Source organism: Corvus cornix, chromosome 4, assembly GCF_000738735.6.
Source record: "Corvus cornix cornix isolate S_Up_H32 chromosome 4, ASM73873v5, whole genome shotgun sequence".
Lineage (NCBI taxonomy): Eukaryota > Metazoa > Chordata > Aves > Passeriformes > Corvidae > Corvus > Corvus cornix.
In genome coordinates, this window is record NC_046334.1 from 50,579,321 (window position 1) to 50,603,823 (window position 24,503).

The 24,503-nt window shown below is 38.4% G+C and overlaps 1 protein-coding gene across 10 annotated transcripts in view; it reads right to left on the reverse strand.

The window, feature by feature from the left end:
- The window catches only part of TBC1D1 (TBC1 domain family member 1), a 101,457-nt gene that overhangs the window by 42,053 nt on the left and 34,901 nt on the right, over positions 1 to 24,503 (reverse strand). For all 10 annotated transcript variants that reach the window (XM_019287269.3, XM_039550887.1, XM_039550890.1 and 7 more), the window contains 6 exons: positions 10,662 to 11,195; positions 7,536 to 7,625; positions 6,457 to 6,561; positions 5,693 to 5,825; positions 4,191 to 4,282; positions 2,470 to 2,580 (listed from right to left, as the gene is read on the reverse strand). In XM_019287269.3, the coding sequence (XP_019142814.3) occupies positions 2,470 to 2,580; positions 4,191 to 4,282; positions 5,693 to 5,825; positions 6,457 to 6,561; positions 7,536 to 7,625; positions 10,662 to 11,195 (1,065 nt within the window). The remainder of the gene's footprint in view (positions 1 to 2,469; positions 2,581 to 4,190; positions 4,283 to 5,692; positions 5,826 to 6,456; positions 6,562 to 7,535; positions 7,626 to 10,661; positions 11,196 to 24,503) is intronic.

A 24,503-nucleotide genomic window follows, 5' to 3' on the forward strand; every position in this document is an offset into this window, starting at 1 on the left:
TTGAGAATTTTGCTTCTTAAATAAATATTTCAGTCCATTTTTAGTGCTGGTGAAGATTAATGTAGCAAACAGGAAAATTATATTATGATGCAAATATTACCATCCAAGCCCAACACCTGCGGTAGAAACCAGAGCCCAGTTTTCAGTGCTATTTTGGGGGTTTCATCTTGAAGCTGACAGGCACCGTAGCCCTCTCTACTTGTCCCTAAATTCAGAGATCTGAATGATTGATCTGTGCAATTATTAGCACATGGGCAGCTGAATGGCATATTATAACCACCACCAAATTGTCCTGTCTAGGTATAATTTTAAAGCATCCTATTTCCAGTATGCCAAAGTTACAGGCTCATGTATTTGCTTTTTGCTTTCTGTCATGGTTATGCCAGGACAAGGTTAATTTTTGCAGTAGCTGGGAGGGGGCATGGCCAGGACCTGAAGGGTATTTTATACCATCTGTCATTGCTGGAGGTAGGGGGAAAAGGTCCCTCTTCCAGGGAGAATGGGCCCCTTCCAGTCAGAAAAATGTTTCAGGAGGGAGCCTTCCAGTACTGTCTGTTATTGGGGGGGTGGATTCCGTGTGAATAATTTCTTTGCTTGTACCCTCTGTGACTAGTATTGTTGCTGTTACTGGTCATTTTCTTACCTCATTGCTATTTCCAGTAAATTGTTCTTATCTCAACATGTGATCTTTGCCTTTTGTGCCTCCAATTGCCCTCTCCATCCCACCAAAGCAGGTGTCTGGATTGGAGAGTCTTGGTGGGGACACTACATGGGGAGTACTATTCCTAAACCCCGACACCCTCCCTCATTCTCCAAGTGTAAATCAGATACTGCTTGCTATTACATTCTTATGAAAAGACACTTATTTTGAAGTGTTTTTGTTAAACAAGATCCATGTACTAGTATCACATTTCATCTTTTTTTCTCCCCTGATTTAAATATATTAAAAAAAAGGGTTTGAAAAGCATGAAAGTGAATATGCGGAACAGAAGGGAACAGGGACATCAGGGTGCCACTGCTTAATGACTGCTGAGACAAATAACAGAGTATGTGTTCAAAGGTATCTGCTATTACACAGGTCTGGAGATAAATTATCAGAGTAAATATAAAATGTTATGCTGAGACAAATGATAGACTGAGGGGAAGTCAGCTCTCTTCTTAGAACACTGGCATCTTTGCAAGTGTCAGATTAACCAATTTGGTTTCAGGAACTGAGCAAACAGATTGCAGCAGGCCTTATAAATTTTCAAATCACTGAAGACATACTAAGATCTTATCTTGCTTTGTATATCCCTATTTCCAAGCTATTTGTGACTGACAACTATTTGATCATCAGCTAGCATTACACCAAATAAAAATATTTCAGGTATAATTATAGACGACCTCAGGCAATGTTTCTTCTTCTTATGCCAGAACAGAAATGCTTTTTTCTTAAAAGCATATTTCTGGTGGGATGCCCAAGACAATAAATCAGAGAATGAAATATGCAATTTTCTTTCTGTTCACTCAGGGAAGTCAATAATTAGCTACTAAGCCATAAAAGGAGAAGAGATTAACAAAGTGAAAATACAGTAAATGAAGATTTGCTGCTACTTTCCTTATTTCTTCATGGGTCTAATTACCCTCCATATATTCATTTGCTAGTTTATATCACAAACAGCTGACAGCAGTCATCACAACGGAATTACCAACCAAGAGTAGAGGGACAGTAAAGACTTTTAAAGGGTCTAAATAATTGGAACTGAAAGTTTCCAGAGAATGGATGGAATCCTTTTTTAAATACTAACCTCCTTGACTTGTCTCAAGGTAGCTACTCACAAACGAAGGCATCCAAAATCACTAATCCCTTTGGAAAAACCTTAACTGTGCTGTATAAATAGCCAGTTAAACAGCACTGATGGAATCTGATGGAGAATAAAAGGTAGCTCATCTCTTTGGACATGAATGAGAGTCTCTGCTGCTGTTTCTGCAGCAATCTTCCTCATCTTAAGGCCACTTCAAATGGTCGTTTGCATGTAAGAAGTAACTTTCAGTCTTGAGTAAACGGAACAGGCTTTATCAATGATCAAATCCAATGTGTTGTCATTACACTGACTCAACACTGACAGTGGGATGACGAATGCCACAGATCAGCTGAGAGCAATCACAAATTCATTATACATTCTCTCACATGTATTGAATTTTCATTGCAGTGAGAACAAATAAACAAATTAGTAGTCTGCCTTGTTTGCACCTCTGTCTCCTAGGCCTGAAATCAGACTGTACCAGGGACCTCAAAATCTGAGATATCTGTTTTGGTGCATGACAATAGTCTATGAATCATAAAAAAACACAGTATTTACTATTACTTACACACTGAAGTTTCAAATTGCCAGTGATGGAAATTTGCCTTTGGAAAGATAAAAAAATCAAAAGGAAAATTTTTTCCTGGCTTCTCCTTACATGAACTAAAACTGAATGATTACTTACCTGTTTTGCTTCTCCAACATGAACATGGTCCTTCTGTTTTTCTTCATACATGTTTCTCAAAACAGAGATAACCAGCTCATTCTCCTTTTGTTCATTTCTTGGTCTTAATTTCTGTCATTGAAAACACCAGAAGCACAATAACTAGACATTTGTGTAACAGTTAGCAAATATTTACTCCTTTCATTTGTCACTGTAATAAATCATCAATGTAGGAACAAGTTTAGTTTGTTAATGCTACTACTCCAGTCCACCAGAGGACACCACTGTCCCAGGCAAAGCACCAATACAGACAGAGAAACACTCGACCTCACTTCATACATGACAGAATTTACAAGAAAGACGAAGGACAACAGTACAGCTGTCAAACTGCCACAAGCAAATAAAAGCTTTAAAAATATTTTTGCCAATTTTCTTTTGATATAAAGAAAACTGAACCACTGTAGTTCTGAGTTTGTAGCACACACGGAGTACTGTCCTGGAGATAGGATTCACAACACTTCTAGAAATCCTTCATACTGGACATCTAGTTTTCAGGAAATGACATAGGTCTTTTATAAATTAGTGCAAAAGGTGAACATATGTGTCTGTGCTGCATTTTATTTAAATGTGAATTATTATGAGAGAAGATTTCAAAACAATTTATTACAGAATTTAATCCCAGAAACCTAACTTTTGAAAAACATACACTGTTTTAAGCCTATTGATATAATGCAGAGGATACAGTATGAATTAGTTAATGTCAAGGTAGCACATTAGATTACTAAAAGTACCACAGGCAGATAGTTACCTAAAAATGCAAATCATGGTAACAATACATGGATCTGCAAGAATGCAACATTCCAGGCTGTCCAGCTGAGAAAGTTTGCTGAGAAAGATGGGCAGGAGATCTGTACTTTACCCTTGGTTTTAGCTAGTTAATCGTTTGCAGACCCTCACCAGAAGCAATTAACAGTTTCCTGTGACTACTAGAAGCTTTAGATTGTGTGCAGAACACTAAAAGGCACCAGTGCTGCTAGCTGCTGTATGCTAAGAAAGCACTTAGCTCATGGAATTGGTCCCACACAGTAACTTCCAAATTTGGTATTGTGTGATAAACTGCCACATGGAAACACACAAAGAGACTGAAATGACTCAAGAGAGGAAGGAAACATTACTTTTTAAAAAGTCTGAAATTTCTTAGTCTTCAACAATGTGTCAATCCCAGTGACATTTCCTACAATGCACATCATCTGTTTAAAATCCAGCTATGCTTTCCTCTGTTCTAAAATAGATTTAATCAAGAAGATAGAAAGTTTAACTTCTTTAGTTAGTTTGACAAGAATTAAAATCTAGGATAAATTTTAGGCAAGAAAGTTTCTGATCTGGGAATGTTACAGTAATTTGTTTTAGTCAAAGTAACAGTCTGAATGCCCTCATAGTACAAGTTACTGCCTTCACCCACAAAAAATGTGTTCAGTTTTACTCAGTCAGAAGGCAACATCTTCATGGAAAGCAAGGAGTATCAGGGGAAGAAAAATGAATAAAAGTCATTTTCATCAAAAGATAAGTTTTTAACAGCTCTAGAAAAACAATGCTATTGAAATTAAAGCACAAGCTGGTTAACAGTCTATTAAACAAAAATAATGAATGATTCACAAAAAATGAAAATAACTTCTGTGCTTCGCAGAGATGTTAGCAAAAACCACCAATTGCTTTAAAATCTTGTAGGAAACAAAGCTTACCTGAACCTCTTCAAAAACAGAGGCCTGCTCCTGGTTATTTAGTGTGGTTAGATGCTTTTGTAGTTCTAGTTTAGTCTTAGAAGGGTGCAACCCTACCAAGAGGAACAAAAAAGAACAAATTACAGGGTCAAATTTTTCAGAATTAATCAATCACATATATATGCCCACAATTTAAGCCAAAGCTTGTCAATTATATGAGCTGACCCATTCCATGATTTCATAACAGGGCATTAGAGAGTACTCTACGTTAATTTAAAGCTACTACTAAACTCATGTCTTTAAAACATAGGGACATGAACTCTGCAATGAGGAGATTTACTGAGCACAGACCAGGATTATACTCTTAGCTGAAGATTCCATTATCACACAAGATAAAATAAACCCACAATCTACTGCATTTTAGCAGACTGCTTCATTGATGCTTTATGCAGAGCAGCTTGGATTTTGTTTACAGTATAAATATAATTCCCTTTCACTTTCTCCAGTTTCTATGCTGTGGTCCCTTCTGCAAATGAGTAAATTTATTGCATGTTAATGAAGTTCTTGCTTTGCCTCTTGGTGAAAACATTTTTTAACAGTCTAAAGCAGACTACCCTTTCATTCAGGTTATTTTTTCTGTTCTCATCCTGGATTAAATTCCTTTCCTCTATTTTCTGCAGAAAACCAGCAAACCATCAACAGTATTGTGCACTTCAGTTTCTGATCATGAAATATCTCCCTCAAAAGCAGACGACACGATTAATCACATGGCATGATTGAAGGCATTAAGGATCATTTGCCTTTAAGAAACTTCCCAAAAATCACAGCTAGCTGAATACCAAAATAGAGTGAAAGTAGTTTTGGAAGTTCTCCAGTTTCATCAAATTAATACTAGACAGGTTTTATTCCAACAAGCCACTGTCATGTGATCTGACAAGCTGCTGTTGCCCTTTATTCACCCCAAACATCACTTAAATGAACAAAATCTAACTGCAAAATTTGCTGAATGTAAAGAGGTTTTTTATGTCTTGAACTTCTGTTCTGGGTGACAACTACAATTCTAATTTCTGCATTTTCATGAAGGAGCATAGATCAACACCACAAACTGGCATACTGTTTAGTTCCTGCTTAGTGATAGCATAATGCCAGTTTCTGAGTGGATTCAATAGGTCACAGCTATTGCAGCATCTATCCTTCAGAGGTTCCTCATCTACGATGTTCTGCATTCTATATGGCTAATAGAGCCAAACAAGCTGCAACCCACTAATGTTTATTCTTGCAAATAGTTTCCAAAAGTTCAACTAAAACACAACAAAGGAGCTTCACTCTCGTTAGGAAATTCTTATTACTTTACGGAAAACCTGACACTACAGTCCTCTAAATAAAAGTACTGGCTTTCAACTTTCCACCCCAAGTCCCAAGCTCTTTTTAAGCATTAATTTCCTTAGGACTTTACATACAAGACTGTCCTCCAATGAAACTGTTGGAAAAAATATTCAACCAGAAAGTTCTTTAAATCTCACCTTCTATCTTTTCACAGAGTTTATGCAAACTTTGCATAGGACACCCTTCACAGAGCTGGGGCTGTGCCTTGGAAGTTTGTTGCACAGCAGCCACAGTGAAAGCCTGTTTCAATGTCATCATGATTTCATCAACCTGAAGAGAATGGCATGCAAAAGAACAGAATTTCACTCTTCCACTGAGCTTCTGTTTTCCTTAACACAAACATAACAGTCTTTTAGAATGATACTGCCCCTTGCCTGGCAATGTGCTTATGATTAAAAGGACAAGCTGGTCTCATGTCATTTCTGTGCACAAACACACAAGCAAGATAAAACTCATCATGAACTCATGTCTCTTCCAGGCCACCCAATTTTATTACTGTGGTCTAATAAAAGATCCTACCCTCTATCAAACCCTTTTTTGTCTATGATATAAAAGCTTACTGCAGTTGCGATGCACTGGTCTTAACTAGAGCACGGGACCGTAGTCCTGATTTTCAGAGCAGGTGCCCTATGAGAAAACACTCCCCCAAAAAGAGGCATAAGGTCTAACGTAGTTTGTGAAATGAAAGGAAGATGTATTTGATTTTAAAGAGGATTTTAACTTATAACCTCAAAACAAATGAAAAGGTCTTTTGCAGACTGCTATGTTAACTACATTTTTGAAATGCTTGTATTTCTGAGTGGAATAGGATTTGAAGACATTCAGCAAAATACAGAGCATGGAGCAATAGAAGACTTTTAGTGCCTAATATTCTATTTGGCTATTCTTTTCTTTCACTTACCAGTGCTTCATCTGTACACTGAAACACATAGCAAACAAAGTGGAAGCCTCCATTTTCTGAAGACTCTCTGCAGATGAACCCAAAGTGATCCACATGTCTAATTCCCTAACAAAGAAAAAACAGCAATGAAGCAGTCATATCTACTTTCAGTGTTTTGTACCTGTATTTCTTTCAGGAAGAAAAGAACAAAACAGCATTACATATAGGTTTATCTCTGTTACAGCTACATTAAAGACATCTGGCCATTAAAATTCCGTCCTGTTATAGAACCTATTACCTCTGATCATGGAATATTATGAATCTTCTGAATTTCAATTAAGTCAGACATTGTTTGGTTTTTTGTTTTGTTTTTAATGGATGAAGTATAAAAGATCCATATAACAGACCCAGAGACTAATAAATTCTATTCAAAATGTATTTTACTCTGACATTTTCAGAATATGTGCCTGTATGTTTAGTGATGAAAGCTACTGTCAACAAAACCAAAGTAATTTATGCAAAACAAAACCCACAAAACAATCCAAAAAAAGTCAGAGGCAGAAGGACACAGAAGCAAACTCTGTGGCACAAGGAACATGGATTAATAGTGAATGAGGAGTCTCTGAAACATGCTTGGCCTTAGTGCATCACATATACCACCTCTACATGGCAGAAGACTGTACTGGTTTAAACGCATGCAACTTATATACTTGAAAATAACGTATTTTTAAAGTATTTTTCAGATTACTCTTACACACAATTCTTCTCCTTTCATTCTCACTTCTTGAAAAATATGGCTCAGAGATCCCAAGATTTGAGTAATGGTGAATCATGCTCACTGCAATCTCAAACAAGAGTGTATTCCTGACCAGTGTGCTCCTTCTAGCTAATATTATTCATCCACTGCATAGAGAAATGAGTCTTTATCTCAGAAATCACAATGCAAAGCACGAAAGAAGAATGATGGTTTTATAAAATTACTGATTAATTAGCAACTTTTCAATAGCAATCACTGAAACTGCTGTTGAGAGCATGAGCATTCACAAGTAGAGAATATTTAAACAATAAAAGAAGAGAAAAAGAATACACTACAATCTTACCTGAGAACAAAAAGATATTTCTTTAAAGCTTTTCTCAATTGCGACTTTTTTTGTGTCAGGACTGATTAGGTAAACTTCAGACTGGCCAATCTAAAAAGAGCAAAATAAATTGCAAGGTCTAACAAGTAACATTACACTTCCTTTTGTCCCACTATAAAAATGTTTCCTCAATATAGACCTCAAATTTCTTTTCTACCTGTATATTTATACCAATTGGCATATTACTACCAGAAAGAATACTGAAGCAACACTGATTTGGCATTGAGAGCTCTGCACATTATGGCACTGAGGTTTAACGAGACAAGAGACTGAAAATAAAGTTTAAATAGATGAGAGCAATGTTGTATCACAAATAACCTATTTTGCACTGAGAGAAATAAACTCACACTCCCTTTTCTTATTTTCTGCAGTCTTGGAATGTACCACACTCACAGAAGCTACTTAATGAGATTGTTCTAAAATTTAAATCCAAGTGTGTGCCTCTTCCCGTACTCCACCTAATCATTTTTTAGAGTTTTATTTGTTTATTTAAGGCACATGTAACATTTAATTTAAAGCCTGTAACTCAAAAACGACGCAAATGAATTTACTGGAGCATATTTTCTAATGTAATTTAATCTGTAGGCCATTTGTACAGTCAAAAGATGATGCTAAGTATTGACGGGCAAACGGCATTTTTAAGGTGAAACTCTTGTTTTCATTTTTTCAGCTTCTGGCAACATCTTTGTAAGATAGTAACAGAAAAATTTAAATTCCTCATATTTTCTAGCATATCAGAGACTGCTAAAAACAAGTATCATATCAGATTTTAGGAAGGCAGGTGGAATTTGTATCCACTCATGAGCATGAATGAGAGAAACCTGCTTCAATCACTACCAACTCCCAAAAGATGCATATAAAAACATGAGCAGCACCCATGTAAGTGTACTTTCTTAAGAAAGGGGTAAGGGACAAATCTTGTGTGTGAACAGATCAAGTCAGATGTGCCACCTCTCTATGCCTAAAAATGGTCCTGTGCATTCACCTTCCACCTCTTCTTTCACTTCAACCAGTCACAATGGTTTTCCCCAGGTGCCTGCTGGTTTCCTTGTATTGTCCCTGGGGCTGTCTTTGCATGTGTTCATGGGGCTATACTCAGCTGTCTCCTGATTGCTGCTGCCTTCCCCTCCCTGCAGCAAGAGGCTCCTTTTTATAGCTCAGTCCCACATAATTCTTTCACACTTGGTCCCTGGGCAGTAGCAATCATTCAAAGTCAACTGAACAAGGGGAAAAAATCCAAACCAATGAACCTCTTCCCCCTCCACCCCAACATACAGCTAGAAGAAAAACCTAAAAATATCTCCTCCTCCCTGCCAGATCCTAAGAAACTGGCTAGGAAAGCAGTTTTTCAGGAAAATGCATGAAAATCAGGACTGTTTGAATCAGGTGAGGAGAGCTGGTAGATAACTAATCTGAATATTTTTCACACCTCATCAACCAATCTTTGCTTCAACCCTAGGGGAAATCCAAGTAGCTAAGAACATACCAACCATTTTTTTTCCCCTCTGGATATTAAGTTACTTGTAAGCGTTTCATATGTAGCCAGACACAAACTGATGAGATCCGAGCACGCTGCCCGCATTCCCTTACTCAGAACCTGCTGAACACCGGGGACAGGAAACCAACAAACTCAGCTCTGCCATGAGCTGCTGCTTGTGGACACCGAAGGCACAAACTAGAGTTACTTCACTTCCTTATATTCAGCTGAATTTAGGTTGGCTGAATAGGAAAAGAATACAGCTGTACATACTGAACTAAACAATATTTTTCCCAGGCAAAAAGCAACCCAAAACACAAAGCCAGATCAGCAAAGCCGCACAATTTGGAAATGTGCCTGCCAGGAGGTGACTGATGTTATATTCAGGCTGAAGCTGCAGGTGTCTTTGAGAACTGATACATCTATTTAATACAAATTAAAAATGCACTCACTGGAGTAAGAGGATCTGGACGTACCTAGCCCAACTATAATTTCTCCATTTCTAAAATATGTGCCATGAATTAATAATGGAGTCATGATTTATTTAAAATTAGGCATTATTATTACAAAGGGTACCTATATTTTCTATGTGAAATGCATGCTCAGGGGAAGAAGGTGGCTTTCTTTTTACTAGGGAAGAAACATCTCTCCATCTTTTTCCACTCTCTGTCTGATGTCAGTCCGCCACAACCAAACAGAAGCTTTAATTCAGGTATAGCTAACTACAACATTTACTGCATGCAATTTTTTACAGACATAACACAGTGGCAATCCTTCTTAAGGATTCTCTTTCCCTGCTTCAAAAAGCCTGCTGTAATTGCACACACTGCAATGCCCAACTCCAAGAGCAGCTGACATATCCAAGATGACCTTAGGAGAGTCAGCCTTTGCAGTATCAGCTCCAGGTTTGTATTATGCTCAGAAGATACAAGCTATGTAAAAGCTGTTACATAGCTTATCTATTGTGAGGATTGCAAGAGGAACAAATACCACATTCCTTACTTGCTTCTCAGTTCTTGGAAAGTAGTTTTGCTGCTCACCTATTAAGGCAAAGGCATTGCCAGCCACACCAAAGCAGGGCAGGAGTGGAGGCACGTGTGGAGTAGCATAAGAAGCTATTACGCTACTACTCCATCATTACACAGACATGTTGGCAGCAGCAGCACCTTCATCAATTACACTGTTAATCATGGGGCAAAGTCTACTAGCTCTCTGTCATGGTTTGGTCCTTCTGCTCTAGTTACAGGTAATTCATTCACCTGGAAATTTTTGTCTGCTGTTACTAGTTAGTGTAAGTATACATACCATTCTGCAATTGCACAACTACCTACTGACTTGCAGTAACTTTCTAAAAGCTTTCTTTAGAAGCCCAGTGTTTCAGGTAGTACTGTTTTAAACTATTTAATATAAACTTATTTTGAATATGGAAACCAATTTGCACTAACAAGTAATGCTCTCCAGAGAAATAGGCGAGTTTCAGTTAAGCTTTGGTAATTGCAATTAAGTTATCAAAGAAGTAACTGCCATCTGTCAGAACATCTGCTTTGGTGTTTTCCACTCCAAACTCCAAGATGTGAAAACGCCACCAGAAGCTGCAAATCTTGCTTTACCGTAAACAACATAGTCCGGTTTTCTGCAATGTCAGTTGGCTGCACAACACTGTGTCCATAGATGAGTTGACTTTTTAGGTTCAGTGAAATTGCATCTTCTTCAAAAGACCTGACAAAGCTGTTACTCCTAAGGCTTCCCTCTTGGAAATCCTTCTTAAAAGCAAAGGAACGAAGTCCAGGCTGAGAAAAAGATTTCCTAATTGGCCTTTTTTCCTCCTCTTCACTGACCAAGGGCTGGAATACAGACCGAAATTTGCTGCTGAAAGAGAAGCCTCCAAAGTTATTGGAAGTTTCATGTTGCTGGGATGATGAGTTGAAATCTGAATTTTTTGTACAACTTGCATGATTAAATTTCTCAATGCATTCATCTATGAGTGCTGGAGGTGCATTTTTATGTGCTACTGTTACCCGTCCACAGAACAGCACCTCAAACTTTTTGGCAAAAGGGTCTTCAACATCTGAGAGATTACTCTGAAACTCTTCTTGACGGGCAATTTTTCCAGCTTGTCGAATAGAGCTTATAATCTCAGGCACCTATAGGTGGGGAAAAAAATACACATTAGCATCCGGTGCTTTATGACAAACAAATTGCAAAATTAAGAGGCTCCCTTGTTGTGATCTTCCTGGAATGGACACTTTGATTCAGTTTCAAAAATAAAAGACCAGTTGAAGTGATCTTGTATTTATTCAAGAGACACATTATAGCAGTTAAATATTAAGAGGAATTTCTGATTTATCTCCTTGCCAGGAGTTCACCATCACCAACACTTTGTCAAAAGAGCTTTGTCCCTTGATACGCTCATCATCTTCAGTAAAACATTTGCCCCTGAAGCAACCAGTATAACATGACAAATTCCATCTCAAAATGAAAGACAGAAGTACTTCAGAAAGCATATGAGAAGCCATGGACTAATTAACTGGTAAAGTTATTTTTTAATCTCTGTTATTTTTCACTTCCTTCTCTTACTCAAACACTCACGTCATGTAGGTTAACGAGTCTCTTTCAAATTTGCTTTCCCCTTCATAATAGCATATTACATTGTTATGGCAGTTTGGTGGGTTTTTAAAAAAAATGTAAATAGCTGTATTTTTTAATAACTATATTCATTATTTTAAATGTTCATTTTTATTCTAAACGAGTGTCCTAAGTGACACTCTTAAGTAATACTACCTCACATACAGTATGACTTGCAGGGCATCTCCATGAGACAGCAATCTGCTACAGGTCACAGATGTTGTAATTAGAACCCAAACTGCCATGTGACACAATTGTGGTGACAGTAAACGGTCTCAGTTGCTGATATGGTTAGAAGGTAGTGATATGCATATGCTGTCTGCTAAGCTGCTGCGAGGCCAAGGCCTGGTTACATCACACTGCTTTGCTTGAGCCAGGAGATTAAGGTTCTTCTGCAGTCTGTGCTGCTCCTGCTGTAACGAAATATGTGAGGCCACCATCTATATCTATGATTACAACTGCTAATTCTGCCAGCTGTTTTATTTACCCAGGTTACTTTGAGAAAAATCCATTCAAAGTTTGCTAATTCCCTGACAAAACAAATTTCCCCTGTCAAGCATCAACTGGAACTTTCTTTACTTACAAGTATTTGATCGCATATAGTACAGGATGAAGTCCAGGAGCAGCAGACTAAAACAGCAGCCCAGATGAACCATCTCCCTGATGAGAAAAGGCATCCCTAAACCTAGACAATATTTTGGAGACCTGGACTCTGGTTTTTCTCAGACATTTTTATGGTTATCTATTGCTTAATCATAATGCAATAATGTCATAAACCAACTGACAAAACAACAAAGGACTTCGAGGGAAAAAAAATTGACCACTGAAAACTGAATTAATATTCTGGGTGCTCATAAAGACCTCAGTAGGATTCCTTTTATAGACAAGGAAACAAAGATAAAGATATGGATAGGTAGGTAGATAAGTAGATAGACAGATAGATAGATAGGCACACACATATAACTAGCGGATTTAAAGCAGTAAGGTACATATTACAAAACAAACAAGGAACTCGGGAAGCATTACTTCACCCTTCAGTGCAAGGCATGAGTCATCAGCTAATCATTCAGCAAAGACAATAGGGAAGAATGGGCAAGACAAGCAGGGTCAGGAATTCATAAGTCCATTCTCCGATATGTCACAAACCAGTTGGGAAGCCTTGGGCTCAGGCAGCTTTGTGCCTAACTTCTTAATCGTATACAAGAAGAACATTAAGGATCTAACAAATCTTTAGTACCTCAAACAATATGCATTTGCTCTACAGTGAGCTTAAGGTCTACCTCAGTTTTATTTACCCAATAATCCTTCAAAGAAACAATTGTTAGTGGCATAACATATCAGAATGACAGTAAAACACAAAACTTCATTCTACCCGTGTTTGAAGCTGCAACTGCTTTAGCAATTTTTAATAAACATATTTTACTCTTGTGAGAGTGTCTGCACTCACCAGCCACAGGCAATTTTACTACTGAGTTGCCCAGGATACATGCAGAGACCAGCAATCCCAACTCCGCTTTTGCTGAGGCTGCAGAGGCAACAGCAAAGGACTGAGACATTTTCTGAACTCTGCTTACTTTGGTAAAGCTAGGAACATCAGCTTTCACCCAGGCAAAGAGGGCCACTATCTCAACACAGTTAAGCTCCCCCAGCAACACACATGTCAATGCCTATAAGCACAGTTTCCAGTAGTGCAGGTGCTGCAAGGGTTGCATCTGAGCTAAAGCCCTAACAAGGCATTAGGGATCCAGCACATACATGCAGTTACTGAATTTAACTTCTTCAATGTTTTCTGTTATCAAACACCTTGGACATTGACAAAATAGCTATTCAACAGTGGCTATACTTTATATACAGGCAGTGGTTAGGGAAAGACACTACATCACACAGAAGGACTCTGCAGTAGTTAATAAACTTGTGTCTGAGGAGACCCAGCAGGCCTGTTGATGAAAAATCAAGAGGAGTATTTATTTATTTATTTTCACACATGCTAGGGTTTGAATCATGTCATTGATAAGTAACAGCTGGCTTCCGTGCTACACTTACTGAAAAACACTGACTCTTCTGTTCTCACTTACAGACCTAAAAAAATTTGCAGCCTGCTAATAAAATTTTATTACTTCTGATTAGGCAAACGATGCAGCACCAGAAGCAGCAAATCACCACCTCACGTTCCTGTGATGCTTACGTATGTTAAACATTTATCTATTTTCATTAGTAAAGACAAGATCCATGATGAATGAAAAAAAAACCCAAAATACTTATTTCCCTGGAACTGCTCTTTGCCTGATCAAGATGTGTGCTCTTTTTATCTACCTGTACCACTCCAGACTTTTTATGCAAGTATTGAAAATGAACAATCCACTTGCCCTCTGTATCCTCTGACACTGGCTCTCCAAGTAAACAGACCTGGATGCTGAGTATATAAAAATGAAGTAAACAGTAGTTATAAATAAATATATTATAATTATTTCAGGTTATTAGAATGAAGATGAAGCCAGAAGTTTATTAACCACAGCTGGAACATTTCCAGATTAAGCAGCATGCCACTGGGTGATCAGTAACCACATCTCTTGCAAACTTCCCAAAATTAATTAAGTTGTAAACAGAATCAGGTTTTATAGCTCTTCAATTTGTATCAAAAAGCAGCAAGGATGAAGTTGCTCCTGAAATAAGTTAATGCTGCTTGGAGTCTTTTAAAGCTTGTGGGCTCTTTCTGAACATAAGAAAGAAATCTTTTTTTTATTACAAAGGTGGCCACAAGCTGGCATGGATTGCCCAGAGAGGTTGCAGAGTCTCCATCCTTGTAGATATGAAACTCTGACTGGACATGGGCTGAGCAGCCTGCTCTAGGTGATCCTGCTTTGAGCAGCAGGCTGAACAAGACGACCTCCTGAGGTGCCACCTTGGTGATACAGGTACCAACTGCTTTTATACATACCTATTGGTAATTGTGCCTACTGATCTGAACTTGCTAAGACAGTGGGGGAAGACTGTTGCACACAGGTATGATTTCTTCCTGCCATGCAAATTCTCTTTTCTAGCATACTTCTATTCTTAAGTGTTTTCTGACTTGTTTCTTAATATAAATATGTAATTAGTGGATAAAGATTGTTTCTGTAATCAGAAAAACCACTACTGCTGACCTAAAATTATTTCCCTAAACCCACAAAACTAAGTATAGAACATCAGTGTAAGCAACAATGAAACTTTACCAAACACAGAGCATTACCTTCTTATTACTTGAAGCCAAACAAGCCTGCTGAACAGAAGACACAACTGAAATGTACTAGGGAAAAGGTTTGTGTTTGGAGTGTCTGAATTAGATACAGAGAAAAGATCATGTATCTATAACCATTAAAAATAACACTGGACTTTTGGGTTTTTTTGAAGCATACCACATTATTTCTGCTATCATGAGAATGTTTACTTTGCAGAGACAAAGCAGGGAACTGAAATGCTGAGTATTCTTGTGGCCTGACTCATGGGTATTCAAGCAAAATACAAACCAACACCTAGGACTTCCTAGTGCATGTTACTCATTTACAAGACAAATAACTACAGCTTCGATGCCATGCACCAAATCATGACAAAAGGCAGTAATTTTTAAGCATGCATGGGTTTGCTGCATCTGAAGGGCAAAGAACAGCTCTTTCCCCTCACATAATTTGCAGCTGCATTTTTACCCCTTGAAACTAGCAGTCACCCTGTAAGTTTACATACAAGCATGTAAGAGGTCAAGGTCTTTATCCTGTCAGTAGTATTAAGAAAGAGTTAGGAACTATTTTAATGAAAAGAGCCCAGTAACAGCTGAATGCAACAGCTGACTTTTGGTAAGACCAGACTAAAAAAATATTCCTCTTCTCTTTTATACATAGTAGATAAGAAAGCAAAATGTGCCACATAAAAAGGACTGCTAACACATCAGCTGGGAGGACTAGGTGAAAAAAGTGGAATAATTTATTATTCTAGATGTTATGTAGTGTTTATACCTGCAGTATAAATCTACCAGTTTACACTTACCCGTCTCTGCATTAAGGCTTCAGGTCAGTGAAGGGCTCAAGACTGGCTTAACGATTTCAAGGACATAGGTAGTTTTGTTTAACCCAAGACAGACCTGTGCTAACAGGAATTGGTCTTATGCAACAGAGTCCAGAAATTTCTGGAGACTGAAAAACACTAGGGTCAGATTCTTAGGCTGAACCTCAGAAGGCCTCACACCACCCCAGCTAGAACAAAGCCTCAAAAATCTTTCACAAATCTCTTGAAACAAGTAGATGTTTTGATTGAATTTTGCTAGCTTACTCAAGTGTGAGAGGACATTTGAATTATTTTAAAGTGCTTTTACTTGCTTTTTTTTTTCTGATCAATAGAGCAAGCTCAATAAAATGTGTCAAGAAGTCTAATACTGTTTGCTGTTAGTATCTTTCCATCTTTATTTTAGTAGAGAGTACTGCTACAGAAAAGACAGGGTACCCAGCTTTTTAATCATGGGAGAAGCTATATAGTTGTATCAGGACACATAGCAATATTTTTGTCACCCAGAAGGTATTACAATCATGGAATATTTTGTAAGAGTAGTAGAATGAAGACATTAAAATAATTTTTTAAACATACACAACACTTAAAAAGATAATACAGCACAGTATTTACTTGCATTTTTTAAAAAGACGGCATAAAAGTTTTTAGTTCAGTAGTTTGATATGTAATAAAAAGCAGTTGGTCTGTTTCCTGCATGCTGGTAGCAAAATAGCTGTGCAGAAATCAATGCAGATCAGCATTTCCTGTCCTTACCACTCCTTAACCCACAGTAGCGGCCAACTGACTTCTTGAACACTTTTTTCCACCCATAGGATTTAAAGTTTGGCATTTTTATACCTAAAGCATTTTAATTAATATCTTTCACAGGTACTCTTTTTTCTTTTAAATTGTGGTACTGCACAATTTCTCCTTTCAAAATCACAGAATAATTTAATTTGGAAGTAACCTCTGACAGTGCAGTCTCCCACACAAAGCAAGGCAAAAACTTCAAACTTTGATGAGATGCTGGGGGTCACATCCAGCTAAGTTCCAAGTAGGAATACTAAGACAGAATTTCCTTACTTTCTGGCATTAGCAGAAATTCAAGGTAGGCAAGAGTTATACACTTTTGCAGTTGATTTCTATTTCAGTGAAAGGCCTTTTGTATTCAGGTCTTATATCAAGTGTCTTCACAGGGCTTTTTTTCTTCTGTTGTCTTGCTTAGAGACTAGTCTGCAGTCTCTTACACCTCCCTGACTTTTTCCAGTCATTAACTTCAATTCTTGTTTTAAAACCTTTTACCCATTGACCCTTAATAAACGGTTCTATGGAATACTTTAATTACCACCTTTCTTCATTTGCTATTTGTTGATTTTTATTCCTCCCACAAAGCCACTTTCAAAACCAGATTTAATTCAGAGAACAATAAAGTTACAGCTCTTTCAGTCCTGTCAGTTTTTCTGTGCATAGTGAATGCACCAGGGGTAGAACCAAAGGGACATTCTTACCAACAGCTCCCTAAGTACAGTCTGGCAGGTGCACAGAGAGACAATTCACTTTTACTCCATGACTTCACTCCTCAGTGTGTATGATCCAAAATTTTCCTGCTGTATCCTCACTGCTCATGAAACACCTATAAACTGTGCCACTCTCAGCAGCTTCACCAGCCACACATGCTGGTCTAGCACTTCTCTCTATAGCACATAAGATGCACTGGGTGTCTCACTTAACCAGAGAACTCATGAATGTCTTTTGAAAAGGAGAACAAGTTGGAGCACAACCAGAGGGCTGGGAGAGGTAGCCAGGGTAGCAGCCAGCAGGACTAACCACACTGCAGGTGTGCTGCTTAGGAAGGGCTGTGAAACCTGCAGAAGCAAGACAGAGGTGCTGTTTCAGCCTTAATAAGGGAGAGTTCAACAGCTGAATATCACCATGGGCCCATGAAAGGAAGAACAATCATACACATGCCTACTTGTGGGCATGGTTTGCTCAGTAAGGTTCGAATTGGCATTACACAGAGAAAGCGGTAAGTGAGGGTGAGGAGACTAAGACTCAAATTTTGAAGGCATGCATGTAAGAAGCTGATGAATCTGCACTAAAATTCAAAGGCTATTGTGTGGGGGGCAGAAGAGAGTCATCAGTTTAAATCTAGTTCTGTTTGACCTGGATGAGTGGACGAATGCCACTAGCATCATCTGAGATGACTCTGACACAGCACCAAGAGTGGAGCTCCATGTAGCCAACACATACTCTTACAGTTTATACATTATCATAGAAAGCTGTAAAGGGGACTAGACTTCCCACACACATCAAGTGCTACCTCCAGAAGACTGTTGAAGTACTGCAGACTGATGTCATGAGTACTGTATGCCACTTTCACAGTATCACATTCCTTTTAATATTACAGACAAATCTCAGCTCAAGAACATTCCCCATGATTCCTCAGCCAGACAGAAAAGAGTACACTTGCAAAATCATGCGAGTTTGAGAGCATTTAATGTAATTTAAAGAGGCACAAAAAGGTTTTCTTTCCTTTCGGAAAAAAAAAAACCCAAACCAATATTTGCAGAATCTGTTCATAGAGTACTGTAATCAAGCTCAGAAATAGAATTTAATTGTACTCAGTGTTCTAGTGAATTTGGGCTGTTCTGTTTTGTGGTGGTGCTTCCTCCCCAAGAGAGATGCATCATGTTGCTGACACACTTTAAGGATTTTTCTTACACATGTGTTCAAGACATACCTTATTTGAAACCTGAAATACAACAAAAGCTGGCTACTCTCCATAAATAAACTGCCATGTCCTAGATTGCTTCTTACTTTTGGACCCTTCCCCATGAAAATGCATGACCCAAAAGCAAACTGCAGTTGGGAAAGTCTCCATGTGCTTTTAGACTATCTCCAAATACAACAGCACCTGACTGGCTCTGAAGGGGGCATTCCTACAAAATCTGCTTCTGGAAGAATAGAAGTATACTCTACCATATACCTGGTGGGCTTAGTACATGGTGTTCACTAATTCATATTTGCCCAGCCCTTTCTGTCCTTAAAATTAAAACCACTTCTTTTCATTCTGTACTGCTTTATCAGCTCTTCCATTCAGTACCATAAACTTGTAAGGAACAATGTCAAAAGATATTTCAAATAAGGCATTAACATCTTCACAGGGTTATCTTCTCCATACTTTGTTTCAAAGGTATCTTTTCACACAACTTCACATAAGAAAACAGCATTTTAAGACATAAAAGTAGTTGCTGGTCATACCTACAGGGTTCCTGGCTCACATTTTACAAGGTGAGTACTGAACAACGAGGCAACACCTGTTGTAAGCAATAACTAGAAATATCTGTGCTCATTCATTATCAACAGAGATTAAATCCTTTTTTTTTGGGAGAGGTGCAAGATGGAATTGCAAGCAGCTTCCTTCACAGGGTTGAGACAGGCCTGGGACTTTACTGGAGGCTATGGGGTGGGAAACAGAAGGAAGCCTATTCTTAGATAGCTATAAATGGAAAAAGAGAGCAACGGCATTTTAAAGCTTTCAGGACAAGAGTTCTTTTCTGTTTTGATTTTTTTTGAGGCGAGGGAGAGAATTTGTCTTTTATAACTGAAAGGCAATAACACGATTAAACAGGAAATGAGGTACTAAATTTTTTTTTGAAAAATTATTAATCAGATTAAATTTCATTTGTACAATAGGATACAGGCTCTCTCCCGGTCTCCTTTGCTCTTGGGCTTCTGGCAGTTATCAAAATGGTACAACTGGCAAAATAGGGGTTAACAAAACAGACAGAAGTGAATACAATTTCTTTGCAATTAAAAAAAAAGCCTGAAATTCTTCTGTCCTTTTTATCAATATCCAACTCCAAACAAGAAGGGAGGAAAACTCCATTGCTGATGTGTCTCCTTATTACAACTACAGTTATTTCTGATACAACCTTCTTGATAGCTGACCCAAATGCATGTCAAAATCCCCCTCCCTTCAAAATTTATTTTGAGAGTCTCATGGAGGAGGGCAGAGAGGGGAAGTCAGCCTATGGATGCTTTTGATTGAGTGATGTGCAAGTTTTATCTGCAGCAGAGTGAAACACCATCCCTCTTACTCTGACAACAGAGCTGACAGACTTCCTGAGGAAACAGACAGCCACACAGACCTTCCTCCTAGGGCTGGTGGGAGGCACAGGGACAGATGACATTTTTAATCAGAAGAATCTTACTGGAACATTAAACTTATAAAGGCCCCAAGGGAACCAGAGTGAAGAAGCTGATCAGCTTTTTCCACCATTCTGCCTGACTGGTAAAAAATCCTGGTGAACTAACTTGCTTGTGGATGAGCACACTTGCTGCTTTGTCATATAGTAACAGATTTCATCTGCCTCAGGTCAACTCACAGGAGAACAGGATGGGAAAGTAATGACTAAACATCCCATGAAAACTACTCTGACTTTCACTTAAAAGAGCAGTTAGTTCACCAGTTTTCGTCTTTCTCTGCTGTAAAACAGAAGAAAAAATGCTGACTGAATTATAACAACCTGCAATAAATAATTTTTATATGACTCCATGCTTCATAAACAAAACCACATCAGCTGCATGAACTTTGTCCATGTATAAAAAATATGCTTTCGTCTAAAAAAAAAATCAGCCTTCAATGACTGTACGTCAAGCAGAAATGTTGCTCTCACAGAATGACAAATTCTGTAGGTTATATTCCAATGGGACATACCCAAATCTGAAATTCCAGCACATATTACTGGTTCAGGTTCTGGGTACATAGCACCAGTTTTAAAGAGAGGCCCCTTGTACATGCATAATTGTCTAAAACTCCAAAGCACTTCTACAAATTTCCTTTTCCATTACTTGCATCTGAGGACATTGGAAGCTATAAAAAGTACCACAGAAACAAAACCAGCATGAAACATTTAGTGCCAACCATCCAAATTTCCATGACAACAGCTTCAGTGAGCTCACCTCATTGGTACTACAGCAGCAGACCAATAGTTCAGTAAATGTAGAGAGGCAACCGTTAAGATCGGGTAAAAGTAAGATATTTGGCTACAGAGCTCCTTGAAATAATCACATAAATGTGATTATTTCCCAAAATGTTTGATTGAAAAATGTTTGATTGAAAAAGAAAGGAGCTGTTTAGTTAGCTCAGCTTTGCATTTTCAGAAGCAGGGAGTGCGCCTGTGCAACTATGCATAAGCAGCCTCTTTTCCCCAAACCTGCAATTTCACAGAATATCTGTACCTGAAAATCCTGTTTGGTAGCTGCATATCAAAGGTTTCCCCTGGAAAAAAAACCCCATGCTTTTGATTATAGTGATGGTGCTACAAGGATATAAAGGGAAACATTCACATGTCCAAAGCTAGCAACTTTTGAGTTGGGAAGAAACTTCCAGATACTCCAGCCATGAATAATTTTTGGTTTGGTTTTAAAATGTGATCATCGACACTTGTGCTTACACACACAGTGTCCTGAGAATGGAAGACAACAAAGACTTTTATGCTCTCTTCACATTGCTTCAGTTAATAACAGACAGAAGCCACAGAAATTCCAGATAACCTCTTCAGCCCTGAAATTTTCACTCATTTAAACAGAACTAAACCTCATTTTGTGATAAATTTCACTGCATGTGACTTCCAGTCAGAAGTGTTTGGATAACGCACGTGAATGTGACTCTTGGGGTGTCTTGTGCAGGGCCGAGACTTGGACTTCATCCTTGTGGGTCCCTTCCAATACAGCTTATTCTGTGATTCTGTGAAAATGCTACTACTGAATTTCTATATTTATGCATTAATGCATCTCATGCTTAAGTATTGTAACTTGGTTAAAAAGCAAGAATAACTGAAAACAATTCAGATACAATTCAGTACAGTTAACTCAGTGATAAAACCAATACACAGTAGCTAGTCATTCCCTTGCCTCACCTTCTGCTCTCTGAGTTCTGGCTGCTCTTCCCAGATCTATGGCCTCACCTCCCCATAGAAATTAGTAAGCATCTCTTGACATATTTTGTGTATCTTAACTGATACATAAAATACTACCAAAACAGAGGCTGAGAATTTTTTTCCTCTCAGTCATTGGCATCCATAAGCATTTCAGCTTGAACAGTTGATCTGTAAAGGCTTCCAATGGGGAAAAAAAAAAAAAGCCAAGATGTAATTCCTTTAATTGAATAATAATTGTATAATTCCATTGAGGATTTACTTGTTAAGTCATTAGTCAACCTCTGTACACCACACACAACCTCAGCTCCTTCAAATTCAAAATAAAATGGTTCAAAAGACTTCTTAAAGTACTTAAAGCCTTTATTAGATGGTACAGTAAAAAAGTTCCAACAACCCGTTAAAGCAGAGGTTTTCTCAGAAATGCTGCTGCTTCTACATTAAGGATGATGGGAAATTACAGACTGTAAAGAGGTTCTTTACCTGACTTTTCTCTAAGGATATTTATGGGATCCAGAGTGGAACTGCTGCTTTGGTGTTCTCAGAAACACCTCTAGTACACATAAAGACAGCTTCATTACAGTAGCCTTTCAAAAAAGTCTATGACATGAAACAGTATTTTAAATCATGAAATGTAAGGCAAATAAAGTTAAACTGCAGTGCTGCAGATATATGTATATATGGCAAAAAATCCAAACAAACCCTTAGTTGTATTATGCATCTTTGATAGGACCTGGGGTTTTCCCTGATCCTGCAGAATTTACTAGCAGTTTTGCTAGTGGTTGGCTCAGAACGTGTTAACCACATGAAGACAGCAAGCACCAACTTCCAGAGTGCTTTTCAGCAAAGAAAAGCAAACAGCATTTGACTAGAGGCTAAAAGTTCTGTTTTGAATTGCAGAGGACAGAACTTGTACAAAAGAGCAAGCTCAGCTACCTTGTCGGGCTTGGCTTGTTAAATCTGAAGGTCAACATGAACCTGAAAGAAGATACTCATGAGAAATATTTCAGAAAGGCATAAATGATTCAAGAGAAAAACCTTGCTAAACTGCAATCTACATGGCCAGGAATTTCTCTGTGGAAAGCTCTACTCCTTACTAAGCACCCCTAATGTACCTGACAAATGCAGAGGACACTGCCCTACTACACCTGCGCAGCCACATAAAAGCCACATGAGTGACTATATTCCAGCCCTCTCCCACCAAATGGGGAACATCTAAGCAGAGCAGGTGCAATTTGAGCTTGGCATGCAGAAAAAGAAATGGAAGGATGAAGAATAAAAGAAAACCTTTCCAAAGGGAACTTAACTGCTGAGTAACTGAGGGGTTTCACCACCGGACTGACTTCATTTCAAATGCTGAGCGCATATTCCTCAGTCATCACCCAGGCCCCTGCAGGGAAAGGCAGGGAGAGACTGGCATACAGAAAACAGTACATTTTAACTGCTTGGTATTTTGTGATAATCTGCATTTATCTGAAAGCTGTCAATTGGTAGCAACATTTTACCCCAACATAAACTGACCTGGAGAATCACACTGAGCGGAAACACAGTGTTCTGTGACAAGGGCATTGTGCAAACTTGGGCACCAAAACACAGCTCTGGCAGAAATCTGCACTTTCTCTTTGCTACGTTGCTGGCATCCAGCCTGGGAGACAAGCGAGGGTCTGTCCTTTCAGCCCTACCCACAGCATCAATGGCTTCAAGGAGATTCTTCCACAAGGAAAACTATGGCTTTTGAGCCTTCCCTCCTCAGTGATTCCCAATTCTTGCCTGGCACTAGTTCTCTATTAACTACTTGATTCTTGATACAGTATGCAAGTATTCAAATTAATTTACCAAAAGGGTTATGAGGGGTAAATGCACTAGCACAAACAAGAGTTGCACTCCATAAAATACCACCACCACCACTTACTCACCTACCCAATCCTAAGTAAGATGGGCTTAAAAGTAAGACAGGTTTAACAAATGTGTAAGATTTTTTGCTTTAGACAGTGTTAAAATGCCTAGTTATGATGGCTCCTGAAGAGACCAAAACTTGATTTGTTTGACTAAAACGTAAGTCATTCACTGAGGGATTAAAGATGCCCAAAGGTGCTCAACTTTGCTGGAAGCTGTTGGGAATAAAAGAAAGAGGCATGTCAGTTAAACTGGAGCAAAACAACCTCATAAATGAGTGTGATATACCCTAGAACAGACCAGCAAAAAAGCCAAGATCATCCTTTCAGAACACTCTTAAAAAGGAAAAAAAAAGCAGGAGGGGATTTCTTGGCCATCCTGATTTTCAGTCTCTCATTCCTCTTCATTCCTTTGCAGAAGGCAAATTAATTTCATTTGTAGCTTCTGACCTAAACTAAGAAGTATATTATTATTCCCATGCATGCTCCTCCAGAGGTCTACTAGGCACTGTTTATAGAAAATAGTAGGAATGATGGCAAAACACCAGCAAGATCAATTCTAACACAGCATATAAAGCTAAATTAGGATTACAAGAAATATAAGTGAAATTTCCAATATTATTATGATTACTTCTTCAGTAATGTTTCATGGCACATGCCAAGTAGCCATGGCTCGTTGCACTGAATAGGATAGAAACTTTGATGGCTTGAGAGCTTCCCAAACTGAGGAAAGCTCATAGGCCATTCTGACTCAGAAATCCTTGAAGAAAACCCAAGCCAAACTAAAACTTACTTCTTGTTTTGTTATTGGGAATTTCAGAGCATCTACTGTAAATACACCCTAAAATCTGATTTTTCACAGGAGAAGGAATCCAAACAATCAGCTGCTCAACTCAAGGTCCAAGATTAGCCAACCCAGCTCGGGACAGCTACACTGTAACCCCACCCTTTTTTGCCAGTGCTGGAGGTTGGA